Here is a 13,688-nt window from a genome sequence, read left to right on the forward strand (position 1 = left end):
GGTGCATCCATCGCGACAGTCAATTTTAGAATGTTTTTGTCATTTCAGAAAGAAACCCCACATCCCTTAGCTGTCATCCCCCACGCTACGCTTGTACCCCCGGGCGGTCACCCCCTCTACCCGCCTCTACTCACACCCCCAGTCCCAGGCAGCCGCTGACTCTACTGTCACTGTCGAGTTCCCTATTCCGCACTTTCATGTGAGTGGAACCATATTATATAGAGTCTACTGTGAGTAGCTTCTTTTACTTAGTATGACGTTTTCCAGGTTTACCTACGTTGTGGCCTGTGCCAGTACTTCATTCCTTTTTATGGCCGAATCACGTTCCACTGTGTGGACCACGTTCCGTGTATCCGTTCGCCAGTTGGTAGACATTTGGGTCGTTTCCATCTTTTGGGGATGGTGAACGATGTTCTTATGAGCATTCGTGCACAAGTCCCTGTGTGGGCATCTGTTTTCATTTCTCTCGGGTACATACCTAGGAGTGGTGGAATTTTCTGGGTCATATAATTCTGTTCAGTGCTTTGAGGAACTGCCAGGCCGTGTTCCCCCCAGCCCCGCCATGCTGCACCTGCCTTCCCTCGACCTGCTGCACCTGCCTTCCCCCGACGCGCGGCCCCCGCCTTCCCCCCGCGTGCTGCACCTGCCTTCCCCCGTCATGCTGCACCACACTCTACGTGCCCACCAGCTTCTCCACATCCTCACCGGTGCTCATTGTCATCTTTTCGTTCTAGCCATCCTGCAGGTGTGAGGTGGCATCTCACTGTGGTCTTGACTAGCGTTTCCCTGATGCCTAATGATGTCAAACATCTTTTCATGGGCTTCTTGGCCATTTGTGTATCTTCCTTCTAGAAATAAGTGTTTAGATCCTTTTGTCTGTTTCTTAATAGGGTTATCTTTTATTCAGGCAAAGTTATTCTTTATATAGTTTGAATACAAATGCCTTTCAGGTATATGTTTGCAGATATCGTCTCTCATTCTCTGGGCTGTCTTCTCCCTGATAACGTCCTTTGAAGCACAAAAAGCTTTACATTTTGATGAGTCCAATCTGCCTTTTTTTCTTTTGTTGCTCAGGCTGTTGGTGTCTATCTAAAGTCTTTTGCCAAATCCAAGGTCGTGAAGATTTACCCCTGTGTTTTTTCCTGAGAGTTTTACAGTTTTTGCTCTTAGATTTAAGTAGTTGGTCTGTTGGGTTAATTTTGTGTATGGTGTGAAGTTGAGGTCTGACTTCATTCTTCTGCATGTGGACGTCCAGGGTTCCCAGCTCCCATGTGTCAAAAGCTGTTCTTTCCCCCATTGAATGGTCTTGGCCTCCTTGTTGAAATCAGTTGACCACAGACATATGGGTTTATTTCTTGGCTTTCAGTTCCGTTCTGTTGGTTATAAGCCTGTCCTTGTGCCAGTATCACACTGACCTATTACCGTTGCTCTGTGGTAAGTTTTGACGACGGGGTGTATGGGTCTTTCTGCTTTTTAAAGATCGTGTTTGTTATTCCGGGTCCCTTCCAATTCCATATGGAATTTAGACTCTATACACCATGTCCACAGGTATTTTATGGCAAGCTTACAGAACATGGCAGTGCGCAGGCCTGTGTGGAGCCCGTGAGCCTCTGCCGGCTACCCTCACCCTTTGTGATCGGGACACCAGGCTGCAGAGACTGACTGATGTTCGCTCCTCTCTTGGGCAGCTGAGGCCCTACGCCTGCAGTTCATGCAGCAGTGGGATTTTCACCGGGGCACTGCCCACTGTAGCCTCATCTTGTGAAGTCAGCCCACTGAATCCCGAGTTTATTGTGGCCTACGCACCCTTTAACAGAGGTGGCTGTTTTGAACGGGGTGGGGAATGGATATGGCTGCGCTCTGGGGTGGTGGCAGTGGGAGGCTCCTACGTGATGATAAGTCACAGAGTAAAGAGGTGTAATTTCTGCCCTTGCTGCTGTCACCCAAGGATGGAGACTGCCTGCCTGTCTCTGGTATGCAGGGGATAAAACCGGGAGAACCCCCAAATCCTGCTGGGGTGAGAATTTGGAGAAAACAGGAAGAATTTGACTAGCCTCAGTGGCCACTCCAGACCTCTGTAGGGGCAGGTTATGATCTTGGGGATCCTCCTCCTCTCCATGAACTTCCCCTGGGAGCTCAAAGGTGCACCCCTAACCCGGAGAGCTGCCTGGTGAAGAAACACCAATCAAGAGTGTTAATTGTAGTCTTTGGGTGTCTAGGGCTCTCTGGGGATCCTCCTTTCCTTGAGAAAGAAAAGTCTAAGAGCTTCCGGAGAAAATGAGCAGATATCCTACAAGGAAACAGGAATAAGATTGACACCCATTGACAGCAGTGCTGGACAGATGACAGGGGACTAATGTTTGAAGAACTGAAAGGTAGACAACCTTTGAACCTCGAATTTTATACCCACTCAAATTGTCTGTCAAATGTGACAGCTACTAAGAGCATTTTCAGGCATGTAGGGCCAAATCCCAAGTGCTTTGTGGGACTCCACAAGATGGTTATAGACTTAAAAACATTTTTTTTTAATGTTTATTTATTTTGGAGAGAGAGAGAGAGAGAGCACGAGCAGAGGAAGGGCAGAGAGAGAGAGGGAGACACAGAAACCGAAGCAGGCTCCAGGCCCTGAGTTTCAGCACAAAGCCTGACACAGGGCTCGAACCCACAAACCATGAGATCATGACCTGAGCCGAAGTCTGGCGCTCAACCTACTGAGCCACCCAAGTGCCCCTGGTTATAAACTTTTATAGAAAGACAGAGGACCAAGAACAGCCAACACTGAAGGTCGGAGTGAGTGGGTGGGCCCTGAGGGATAGCATGCCTTACCAAAGATAGCGCCATTAAAATCGTGGTGTTGGCTTCAGGAAGGCAAAACAGTGGAACAGAGCGGTGGACCCAGAGCCTTTGGTCAAGACCAGTGAAAAGACGCTTGACCGTATCCTCATTCAAGACACAAATCCAGATCCCAAGGGGTGTGCCTCATCCCCATTCCACTGGCAGAATCTGGAAACCCTGCCAGATCAGTTTTAGAGAGATTGGCTTAACCACACTCTTGATCATAGCTGGAGGGAGTATGAACTCACGTCCCCACTTAGAAAACAGGTTCGCACTCTTGAGTGACTTGGGCTTTCACAGATCCCAAGCCCAGCGTTTCTACTCTTGCACGTGTGCCAGGGGATACATGTAGGAACTTGATAGTGACGCTGCCAGTGACAGCCCAACACGACCCAGGTGCCCTCTGGGCAAAGAGTGGACAAGGCTGCGGCGAATTCACTCGTGCGTGAATGAGCTGTGGCCGCGAACGACAGCTCTGACCGACCTTACTGACAGTCCGGGAGGATGTGCACGGCAGACACCTTGTAACTAAAAAACCTCAACTGTTGAGGCAAACATGGGTATGTGTGAGGCCCCCTCCCCACCGCCCACCCTGCAGCAGAGCAAAGGGACTTAACACGGAGTCCAGGGGCATGGTTAGCTGGGAGTACAACAGCGAGATACAGGTTACTGTTCGTGTTCTAGTTCACGGGTCAGGTTCCACATCTAAAGGTCACTCATTATCTTAGCAAAAGGTAACTTATTAAACTAAATAAAAGGGGCTGTCATGGTCCCCAAATAGGTGTAACAGGAACCAAAAGCCACAATTAACTTTGCACACCTCGGGATGTTAATGATTTTTTTTCCTGTTGATCACCTGAAACCTCCTTTTGCCCCTCCCCCGCCTGCCTGCGTGGCTCTCGTTAGCAAACACTGCGGATTGCAGTGACATCCGGGGCCAGCTTGAACCCCCGCCTTGAGAAGGAGCGGTAATTCACGTCTCTCTGGTTCCAGAGTTTTATGAAACGCAGCGTCTGATATTGAAAAGGGCTGACTAACACAGACCCTCTGATGACACGGGTGCTTATGTCACTTACAAAACAACAGCAACATAATTTTTACTTTACTCTGGACCCACCTCAACTAATGGGGTCATGCAGACCACCCTCTCGGGGCTCCTCGGGCTGAGGGCAACTCCAGGCACACACACCCTCTGGCGCAGATGCCCTTGATGTGTGCGGCTGTCCTTGGGTCACCCGGGGCAGGCCTGCAGGCGAGACGCACCCTCGGAGGCGGCATCTCGGGCACTTGGCTCACCGTTCCCGCCTTCCTTGGGGTCTGGTTGGTGGGAGGGCCCAGCCTGGGCCTGTGGTGTGACTTGGGAGAAAGGGCCACTGGGTCCTTCAGGAACGGTCCCCAGAGGGACCCAGCCCCAGGGGTTAGAGCGAGGAGGAAAGGTGGGGCCGGGGTCTGAGTTTGGGTGACGGGCGTGTGTCTCGTAGCTGTCCCGGCTGCCCCTCCGGGACTTCTGCACCCTGCTCAGCACGGTCCTCTGGAGAAGCAAGGGCTGTGCTTCTGTTGCGGGGGAAGGGGCTGTCCCTCCAGGGCAGGCCTGGGTCGTTTGGGTGAGTGTGCTCCCAGCCTGTTCTCTGGACACAGAGATGTGGGCGCCGCGGCCCGTGTGGTGAGCTTTGCCCACCCTTTCCAGGACGGGGTGTTTGGCTGCTCCTTGGGCAGCTCTGTGTCTCCCGCTTCTTCCCTGTGGGCGGCCCCCTCCTCACCTACGGCCCTGAGGCCCCCTAAGGTGGTCAGCTCTGAAAGTCCACTCCTGCTGACTTACTTTCCGTGTCCTTGTCGCTGCTGCGTTCAGGGAGCTGGAGGGCCAGGCCGACCTGCTCAGGCGCCTGCTTGGGGGCCTCCTCCGTGTTCTCGAGCTGCGCCAGAGCCGTGGGTTCTAGGGGAAACGAGAACACCCCGGCGTGCTGACCACACAGCCTGCTGCCTCGTGCCCAGGATTGTTCTTGGGTGTCCTTGAGCTGCTTCTCTCCCTCAGGGTGCAGGGATGGCCGTGGCGAGCGCTCGGTGCCCACTTCCCTGCTGCCCCCTCCCCCACTTGGGCAGAGTCCCACGGGCCCCTGCGCTCCCTCCAGCAGGAGAGCTTTCCTCCCCGTCCTGCTGAACCTCACAGCTGCTTTGGTGAAGGTCACCGGTGGCCTGAGGCTGGGCCGAATGTCCTATCCAACCCGGTGGCCCCATCCCTCCAGGTGGCTGATGCTGTGCTGTCCTTCTGTGGTCAAATTCTGCTCTCTTCTCTCTCCACCCCTGCTTCTGGAGGGCTGTGGTGCCTTCTCCACCCCCATCCACCTTCAGGCGGACCTTGTACTTGGCCACCCCTGTGTGCAAGTCTGCTTTTCTGAGGGGTCCCTGCCTGTGTGCTTAATGGCTTTAGGAGGGTGTCCAGACGCAGCCCAGCCTGCGCAGCTGCCCAGACACCTGCCCGGGCCCTTCCTGCTCCTGGTTGCTGTGTGCAGCGAGCCATTCGGCTGCTCCTCTGCTGGCCGCCAGGGCTGCGACACCACCCGCTCATCACTCTCCCTTTTGTTCCCTGGCCCAGGAATGTCTGTGTTGGTTGAAAATCCTCACTAAACTGGTAATCAGGTTCTCTGCCGGGGAATCCATGAGGACGGGCCCTGGTTTACAGCGTCCTGAGGGCCTTCGGGGCAGGGCAGCCAGTGGGCGTGTGGCTCCTGGCCTGTTGTGCCACAGTCTTGGGGAGGACCTGTTGCAAACAGGTTCCTGGCCACCTGCTCCTGCTGAAGCACGTGAGAAGGGGCCAGGCCATCGGGGCCCATCGCCCACGCCCTGTGCTGCTGGGGCCCTGCAGAGAGGCCTGCCGGCCTGCCACGGGTGATCCCACCCATCCAGGCCGAGCAGGATCTGAACCCAAGGCTCTGCCTGGAACACGGGACACGATCTCTTACTGTGGCGGAGAGGTGCAGTCTGCTGACTGTAATGTGCCTGCCGTCACCTGGCTCCTTGTTAAAAGACTCCAGCTGCACAGCTCTGGGTGGGGCCCTCCACTTCTAGAAGCCCCCAGGCGAGGCTGGTGTGCTGGGAGCAGCAACGAGTTAGATGGCGTCACACTCTCCTGCTTAGTGTCGCAAGCCACGTGGGGACTCCTGAAGCAAGGCCAGCTTCTGTGCCTCAGACCGACTTGTGCCCCCGAGCCCTGCCAGCAACCTGCACTTCAGCTCCGGGTCAGGAAGGCTCCTGTGAGCCTGTGCAGGTGTGAGGGCCTGGCCTTGTGCCAGGTCCCTGCTGAAGGTGGCGTCAGGTGTCCGGGTTGGGGGTTGGGTGGGGAGGGTTGTCCTTAAGCTCTCAGGGTGCTGGGGACAAGGGCCGGATGAGGTGGCAGTGAGGCTACAGGGGCTGGCTGAGGCACTCACGTGATCTCACGGTGACCGATTTGCCAGGTGAGCCACTGAACTTGGCACTCACTCGCCCTCTGCCGTCCACAAGCTCCGAGAACCTGCCAAGGGAGTCACCATGCGTCACCACTGTGGGGCTTGTGGCTGGGGCCGCGCGCTCCGGGTGGGGGCGGCTGAGGCTGCACCTGGGGGCCGGGGTCTGAGCTTCGGGGTCGTCACGGTCACTGAGCAGGTGCTCCGGCAGGCGCACGGGGGGCGGTCTGTTTCTGAGCACCCGTGGATGGAGTCCCTCCCTGTGCCAGCGTCTGTCAGCGCCGTCCCTTGGGGCTGCAGGTGGGTGGGAGGAGCGGGTGGCTGCACAAGGCCTGACCCTCCCGGCCCCTCGGAGGGGGAGGACTGAGGAGGGGTGTGTGCATGCCCGAGATCTCGCGGCAGGCTCACGGCTTTCCGAGAAGCCCTGGGCCCTGTCCGCGCCCACCCCCGCCTCCACCCGCTTCCCATCCCAGGGCTCGCGGGACAAGCTGTCCTGGCCCACCTTGGGCCCAGGCTCTCGCTCTGCAGGGCACGGCCAGCCACTCAGACCTGACGGGACACCTCAGTGAGGCCCCCACCCTGCACACGCCCAGAGCGGGAGGACGAGGCGCCTCCGTGGGTCCTTGTCGCCTGACTGTGCCCTTCAGCCCTCCCTTGGGCAGGTGCACGCAGCCGTGCTGGGTCTGGACCTCTCGGAGCAAGCGTCCACCTCCTGCGTGGTGCCCGCGTGTCTGCTCTCTGGGGCTCTGTTCTGCCTCAGCCACTGTCCACCCCACTGTTCTTTCTTCTCCCTTCGTTGCCCTCACTGCAGCACCTGTCCAGATGTACCGTCTTCCTACAGCTTGAGAACGTGAGCAGGGTTGTGAGGGACCTGGGCGACCCTGCGGGCCACGTCCTCCATGTGGCCTCTCTGAGACTCTGCGTTCCTGAGCTCTTCCCACCGTCCATCTGTCTGGGCCTCCCCCAGGCTCCCCTTCCTGTGGCCATCCTGGGCCTCTCTCTCTCCCATTCTGTCCATCGGCTCCTCATGGGTGAGGCCTGGCTGCACGGCCACGCCCCGGGGACAAGGTGAGGAGCAAGATGCTTGTGTCTCCAAATTCCTAGTGTACTGACCTTGTGCCAACCGCACACAAGTCCTTCCTCCCCCACCGATTTTCACAGCCCCAATTCTCCTGTGTTAACACAGTCCTGTTTTGAGGTTGTCTGTCTGATGTCCGTGGGTCAGTTGTGGTCTGTGCTGGGAGAGGGTCCTGGGGCTGAGCCGTCTCCTGGGCCAGGACGCCACTCCCCAGGGATGGCAGCCCAGGCCGCTGCCCTGCTGGTGGCCCACGGGGAGCACCAGGGGCCAGCCTGCACTCACCGTGGCCCCATGGGTCCTGAGCAGACCACGGGGCCTCGTGTGTGTGGCCGTCCCCTCCCCCCAGCCCTGGTAGGGCTGCACTCACAGGTGATGATGTAGAGGTGAGCAGGCTCGCTGTGCAGTTGGTCGCCCTCTGCGCTCTGCACGGCTGTCACCGAGAGCTGGTACCGCCGCCCTGGCAGCAGGTCCCTCACCGTGTAGGACGTCAGCCTTCCGTTGGGAACGTAGCGGCTTTTGGTGCTCTGGCTGGTGGTCACATTGATGACGTATGCTTCCAGCAAGGTACTTGGAGTGGGGGTGTCCCAGACCACGTGGGCAGAGGTGGCCGTGACTCTGGCGGCGGTCAGGTTTGCTGGTGGCAGGGGCCCTGATAGGCACAGAGCAGGGGAGGGAGGTGACGGGGGCCGGCGGGGTCTCCTGCCACCGCCACGTTTACAGATCTGACGTGGATTGCCGAAGCCTCGTGCGAAGCCAAGTCTGGTCATTACGGACAACCTTGTGGTCCTGAAGGATGGTGTGGAGGGGTGTCTGTAGCAGCACGTCCTCCTGCCCGAGATGCACCCCAGAATGCTGCCCGGTGCACCCACGGAGGCCCCCATGCCTGCGCGGCCTGTCAGCGTGTCCTCCTTTTGATCCCCTAAGCCTGGCCATATGCACCTCCTCCTGGGACACATAAGAGGGGCTGGGCTAGACAGGCAGGGAATAATGGGCCAGGGTCCCAGCCTCAGGGTCAGTGCCAGGACTTGAACCTGTGATCACCCTTGCCCCATGGGCCATCCGTATGCCTCCCCGCTGGGCAAGGCCCCGCCTAGACCTTCCGTCCTCACCACGCATCCCCCGTGTTCACTGGTCCCCTTGTGCGTGGACCGCACGGCACTCTAGCCCCCTCCCACACGTTGGGCTGGGAGGGCTGGTGAGGGCCAGGTCTCCTGCCCATGAGACACCATGGAGATCAGGAGTGGACAGCGTGTGCATTCACCGGTGTGCCCCTCTGGCCTTTGGCTCGTGACTCCCATCCGGTAGGAGCCCAGGAGCATCCGGGTGCCGGGTGAATGCGCAAGCAGGGGGCTTCCCGGGAAGGCCGCCTTCCCTGGCACTGGAGGGGAAGAGACCTCTGGGGCATCAGGGCCACTTTGGTAGGACTGGGGCTGGAGGGAGGTGATGGCTGGCAAAGTTCCCTTAAGAGCTGAGCTCATGCCCCTGTACTCACGCGTCCACACGTGCAGCGGGGCCGAGGCCAGGCTCTCGGTGGGAGGCTCCTGTCCCCCGAGCCCACTGAGGGCAGTCACGTGGATGGTGTATCTCCTTCCTGGCAGCAGGGCCCTGCGGGAGGGGAGGGGAGGGGGAGAGACTCCATTACAGACTGTGACTCCTCCCACACAGGTGGGGGAAGAGGTGTGAGTGGTCCTGCAGGTGGCCCGGGGGGCCTCCACAAGGACCAGATCTGTGGGCTGAGACCTGTGTGCTCCTCAGGTGGGAGTTCCTCCCTGGTCTGTCTAGAACAGGGCAAAGGTCGAGAAGAGCCCACGCCTGCCTGCGGCGGCTGTAGTGCCCAGGCTGGTGTTCAGACAGTAGAGGCCAGAAAAGGGAGGGCCCTTGGAGGTCATTGTGCAGAAAGGGTTGACAAGCAGGCCCCGCTGCCCTCCTCGGGAACGCCCGCCCGCCAGGTGGCCCGCGGCTGGAACTCATGGATAAGAGGACCTCGCTGCCCCCCGACGTCTGTGCGGTCTGTGCGGCGTGGTTCGAGCTGAGCACCCGCTTCCGCCCGGGCATCCGGGATCTACGCCAGGCCCGGGGGGCCCCGTGCCCAGCCCCCGATTAAAACCCGGGCGCTGCGTCTCTCACAGGCACCTGGTGGTGGCCTGTGTGAGCGCACAGGGAGGGCGCCCGGGAGCTCGGGCCTGCTCCCCCGACTTCTCCCTTCCTGCGCGCCCTACCATTTCTGTGTTGTGAATCCCAGCTGGGAGCGCGGCCTGTGCTGAGTCTGGGGGGGGGGGCCCCAGTGACTCACCGAGCCAGGTGGTCTTGGGGACCCTGACTCACCAAGTGCCCACCCGGGGCCCCACGTGTGTTTTTGTGACACTGTTCTTCGGAAGTGGGCAGGATGTACATCAAGCAAGGTCACAGCGACACTTAAGAGACAAAGAGAGCAGAGTCTTGTCTCCGGCACAGCAGGCATGGGAAATACGGTGTTGGGAAGTCTGCCAACTAGAAGCAACGCGGCTCGGTGGTGCAGAGGGGACTGAGCGCTGTGCCCGGCTCGCCTGCTCCGACCCCTGCAGCGCCTGCCTTCCGGACAGCCCTCCCCATGGCCGTGGCCCGTGGCTGCTCTGGGCAGGATGCTGCTGATCTGGCGACATGGCCCGCTGCTGTCGGGTGTGGGCAGTTAGGTGGGCCTGTCCTCTACCAGAGCCGTGTGCACGCTGCAGGCACAGGGACCCCAGGCCGTGGCCAGCTAGTCTTCCTTCCCACCCTCCTGTCTTCCAGCACCATCCCCAGCAGGTCTCGGAAGCCCCTCTGGCTGGTGAAGGCCCCCGGGGCCGCTGGGGGCTGAGGCCGGGGAGTGTGAGCCTTCGCTGCGGGCTGTCCGAGCACACTTCAGCCCTCAGCCGCTCGGAGCTACTTTGTAATTCCGTTTGCATCTGATTTGTAATCATTCAGCATAAGATGGTTCTGTGCCCAGTTTAAGGTTTGACCATATTATTTAAACAGCATACAAACGTAAAGCAACCGCAGGGGTGCCCTGCGTCTCCCTTTCAGAGGGGCCTGTGTGACTCGGGCCGTGCTGCCCTCCAGGCGGCCCAGTCTCCCTCCTTATCTGTGCGGGAGGCAGCACCTCCCAGAGTTTTCGAGAGTCTCTGCAGCCCCGTGATGAGGCAGGGCGGGCAGGTGCCTGGGGGACCCGGGGCGGGGGGAGCGCACACACACACATCCCTGCTTCTCACGGCAGGCTGGGCAGCTGGGGAATGGCAGGGTAAGGACACAGAGGGAGAGAGGAGGAAGCTCTGGGGCCCCGAGGGAAGGGAAGGCCGGCCCTGTGCTCTCACCCGAACGTGAACTTGTCCACGCTCTTGTCCATATCGGTGGACTGGTCCTCCTGGGCCTCGGGATGCCGGATGGACACACGAACGCCGCTGACAGTTGCGTGACGGATCCTGTGCAGAGCCCACCGCACTGAGATGGTGCTGGCTGTCACGTTGGTGACCTCAAGGCCCTCAACAGGGCGGGGTCCTGGGGGGCAATGGGCCCCTCAGCTGATGCTGGCACCTCCTCGTCTCCAGGGGAGGGCAGGGGCTTGAGACAATGAGACAAGGCTCAGGAAGTGTGCTGGGGGTCACAGAGGTGGCCCAAGTGAGGTGCGGGCCCACCTGGGCTTGCTGAGTGCACCCCTTGGCCACAGTGGGACTAGGGGAAGTCAGGCCCCGGACTCCAGCCTGGGGTGGGCGGTGCAGTCAGCTCCACCGGAGGCCTGCAGTCTTGCCTATTTAGACACGTTTGGACATGCATGGACCCTGGGAATCCCCTTCCCCTGTGTCTGTCTGATTTGGTCACACTGACAGTGAACGTTTGGGTGACGCTTGGGCCAGCGGGCATAGAAGCTGGGAAAACTCTGGGCTGCCGCAGGGAAGGGTCTGGGTTCAGCACGGGAGCTGGGAGGGGAGCCCTTGGCTCCCTGGGCAGGTGCGGTGCCCGGTCTGGCGGGCAGTGCTGGCTCTGCCCACCGTGATCTCCTGGGGAGACCCCACTCTGATGGTGGAGGGGGAAGGGTGCCACTTCTTCCTGAAGCCAAGCTCAGGCTGAGCCCACTCCACCCCGCAAGCTCGCTCGGCCTACCTGCTGCCCAAGTTCGCTGTAGGTGCCTCTTGGCTGTGCTTTCCCACGACACACCTGTCCTGAGTTTCTTATCTCATCTCTCACTTGGTCCTCAATGTCCTCAGGGTTAGTGTCTGGCTCGGGCTGGCAGGTGATGTTAGGGCACCCTCCCTTCTCCCGCTAAGTTCCTCTCCATGCCTCTGAGCGTCCTCACCTCCCTCCTTACCCAGCCCGAGTCCCCACCGGTGGGCCATGGCTGTCTGGCCTCACGGCGCTCCTGTGGCCGGCCCCGCCTGCCTGCTTTGACCTGTGCCAGCACCTGGTGTGGCGGGCGTGGAGCCCCTTGTGTGCTGGCCACACTCTGAACCCCTACTGGCTGCCCCCACGGCCCCTCAGTGCTGCCCAAGGGACCATTGCCTGATCCATACTCCTTCCTCCAGCCTCCAGCACCCCCTTCCAAAGTCCCCAGGGTCCCCTGGCCCCTGCCCACCATTGGCTCCTCCCCCGTAGAGCCCAGAAACAGGCAAGCCAGTTAAGGCCCCGAGGTCTCCCTCGGCTAGGTTTCCAGCTACTCTGCAACAGCACTAGAGGCACCCTCTCTGCCCCACCCCCCTTCTCTAGACCTGCCACCAGCAGGCTCCCTCCCCGGACCCTCCGAGCTGCCGTCTCCACCCTCAGCGTGTTGGGGTGGCCTCCTGGACGCCCCAACATGCGCTGGCTCGTCACAGGTGCCTTCTCAGGGAGACCCGCACTTCTCCCCTAGCCTCACTCCTAAGCCACCGGCTCTTATCTCTGTTAGCCACTGCCTGGGGAACAGGTTAAGGGTCCCCGTGGTGCCTCGGGGTGCCTGGCCAGTGTGCCTCTCCAGGTGGCAGCAGGCACGTCCAGGCGGGCACTCACGTGTGCGGGTGAGGAGCAGCACCGGCCTGCTGATGTCATTCTTGTTGTTGGCGTTGCGCTTGACGGAGAACACGGAGATGTTGTAGGCTCTGCCGGCTGCCAGGGCCCGGAGCTGGTGCGAGGAGCGGCTCCGGTCCACGAAATCTGTGCGGCGGTAGGCACCGTCCGAGGAGGCGTAGGTGACCGCGTAGCCGTCAAGCATCTGCCTGGCGGCCTGACCTTCAGGTGGACGCCAGGAGATGGACACCCCACTCTCCTCCACTCGCTCCACCTTGAGGGCCGTTGGCGGGAAGAGCTCTTCAGGGTTTCGGTGGAGAACAAGGGAAGGGGGTGGTCAGCTGTCGGCCACGGAAGCCCTGGCCCCCGGTCAGATATCTCACCTGGCGGCTCTTGGGCCTGCTACCCTGGGGGGTGGACGTGGGGCAGCTGCTGGGGGTGGGGAGCCAGCTCCTGTTGCCTGCGACGGACCTCTTCTCTCAGCCTCTGGCCAGTGCCTCCCAGGTCTCAGGTGTGTGCGCACCTGTGACTGCATTTATGCCTCCCGGAGTATTTTCATAACCCTCCCTGCTTCTTGGGCAGAGCCTGGGTAAGCAGCTGCCTAGACGCTCTGCTCTGGGGGGCCGCTCAGCACTGTGGCCTGTCCCCGGGGGCGCCTGTGCCCTCTGAGGGGTGAGGGAGGCCCCGCCCCCCACACTGGTGCCTCTGCCACCTCACCTTTGGCGCAATCCTTGCCCGTGTAGCCCACTTTGCAGGTGCAGCTGTGGGACCCGTTGCTGGCCAGGCAGTAGCCGCGGCCCCCACAGGGGCTGGAGAAGCAGGGGTCGCTCACTGGGAGAGGGGAAAGTATTGGTGAACACTGGGGTTTTAGCAGCTCCGCCAGTGGGACCCTTGTCCTTCCTGTGTGGGTGTGTTTGTGGGGTGGAGGTGGCTGGTACCATCACAGGCAGGGGTTTAGGAAGTGAAGGAGGGGACATTGACGGGGACCGCAGGGCTTGCTGTTGCTGGAGGTCCCACTGAGGGGCTGGGCAAGTGTGTCTTTCCTCCTGAGCCGGGCTGTCCCACTGCTGCTCCAAGCCAAGGTGGGCTGGCAGGTGGTGACTCGGGGGCGAGCGCGGTGCTGGCCCCTCCTGGGGGGGCAGCTGGCAGCCGGGCATCCAAGGGCCCCAGCCCTCTGCAACCTCCCTCTGCGCCAGGGCTTCGGGCACCGAGCGGACCTGGGCTTCCCGGGCCAGGGCCAGGGTCAGCAGGTTCCCAGTGGAGCCTCAGGAAACAGTGGCAAACAACCAACGTGTCCCCTTATCACCGTCACGGCCACTAACCTTGGTCTTCCGGGTGTGCCC

At 60.3% G+C, this 13,688-nt stretch overlaps 1 protein-coding gene across 1 annotated transcript in view; it reads right to left on the reverse strand.

Moving 5' to 3' along the window:
• SNED1 (sushi, nidogen and EGF like domains 1) overlaps positions 1-13,688 on the reverse strand; it is an 87,007-nt gene that overhangs the window by 12,085 nt on the left and 61,234 nt on the right. The window contains exons 20-27 of the mRNA XM_049614449.1: positions 13,063-13,176; positions 12,349-12,645; positions 10,683-10,866; positions 8,846-8,958; positions 7,721-8,002; positions 6,428-6,569; positions 6,261-6,343; positions 4,655-4,768 (exon numbers count right to left, since the gene is read on the reverse strand). Coding sequence (XP_049470406.1) covers positions 4,655-4,768; positions 6,261-6,343; positions 6,428-6,569; positions 7,721-8,002; positions 8,846-8,958; positions 10,683-10,866; positions 12,349-12,645; positions 13,063-13,176 — 1,329 coding nt within the window. The remainder of the gene's footprint in view (positions 1-4,654; positions 4,769-6,260; positions 6,344-6,427; positions 6,570-7,720; positions 8,003-8,845; positions 8,959-10,682; positions 10,867-12,348; positions 12,646-13,062; positions 13,177-13,688) is intronic.

This window comes from Panthera uncia (genome assembly GCF_023721935.1).
Source record: "Panthera uncia isolate 11264 chromosome C1 unlocalized genomic scaffold, Puncia_PCG_1.0 HiC_scaffold_3, whole genome shotgun sequence".
Taxonomy (NCBI): Eukaryota; Metazoa; Chordata; class Mammalia; order Carnivora; family Felidae; genus Panthera; species Panthera uncia.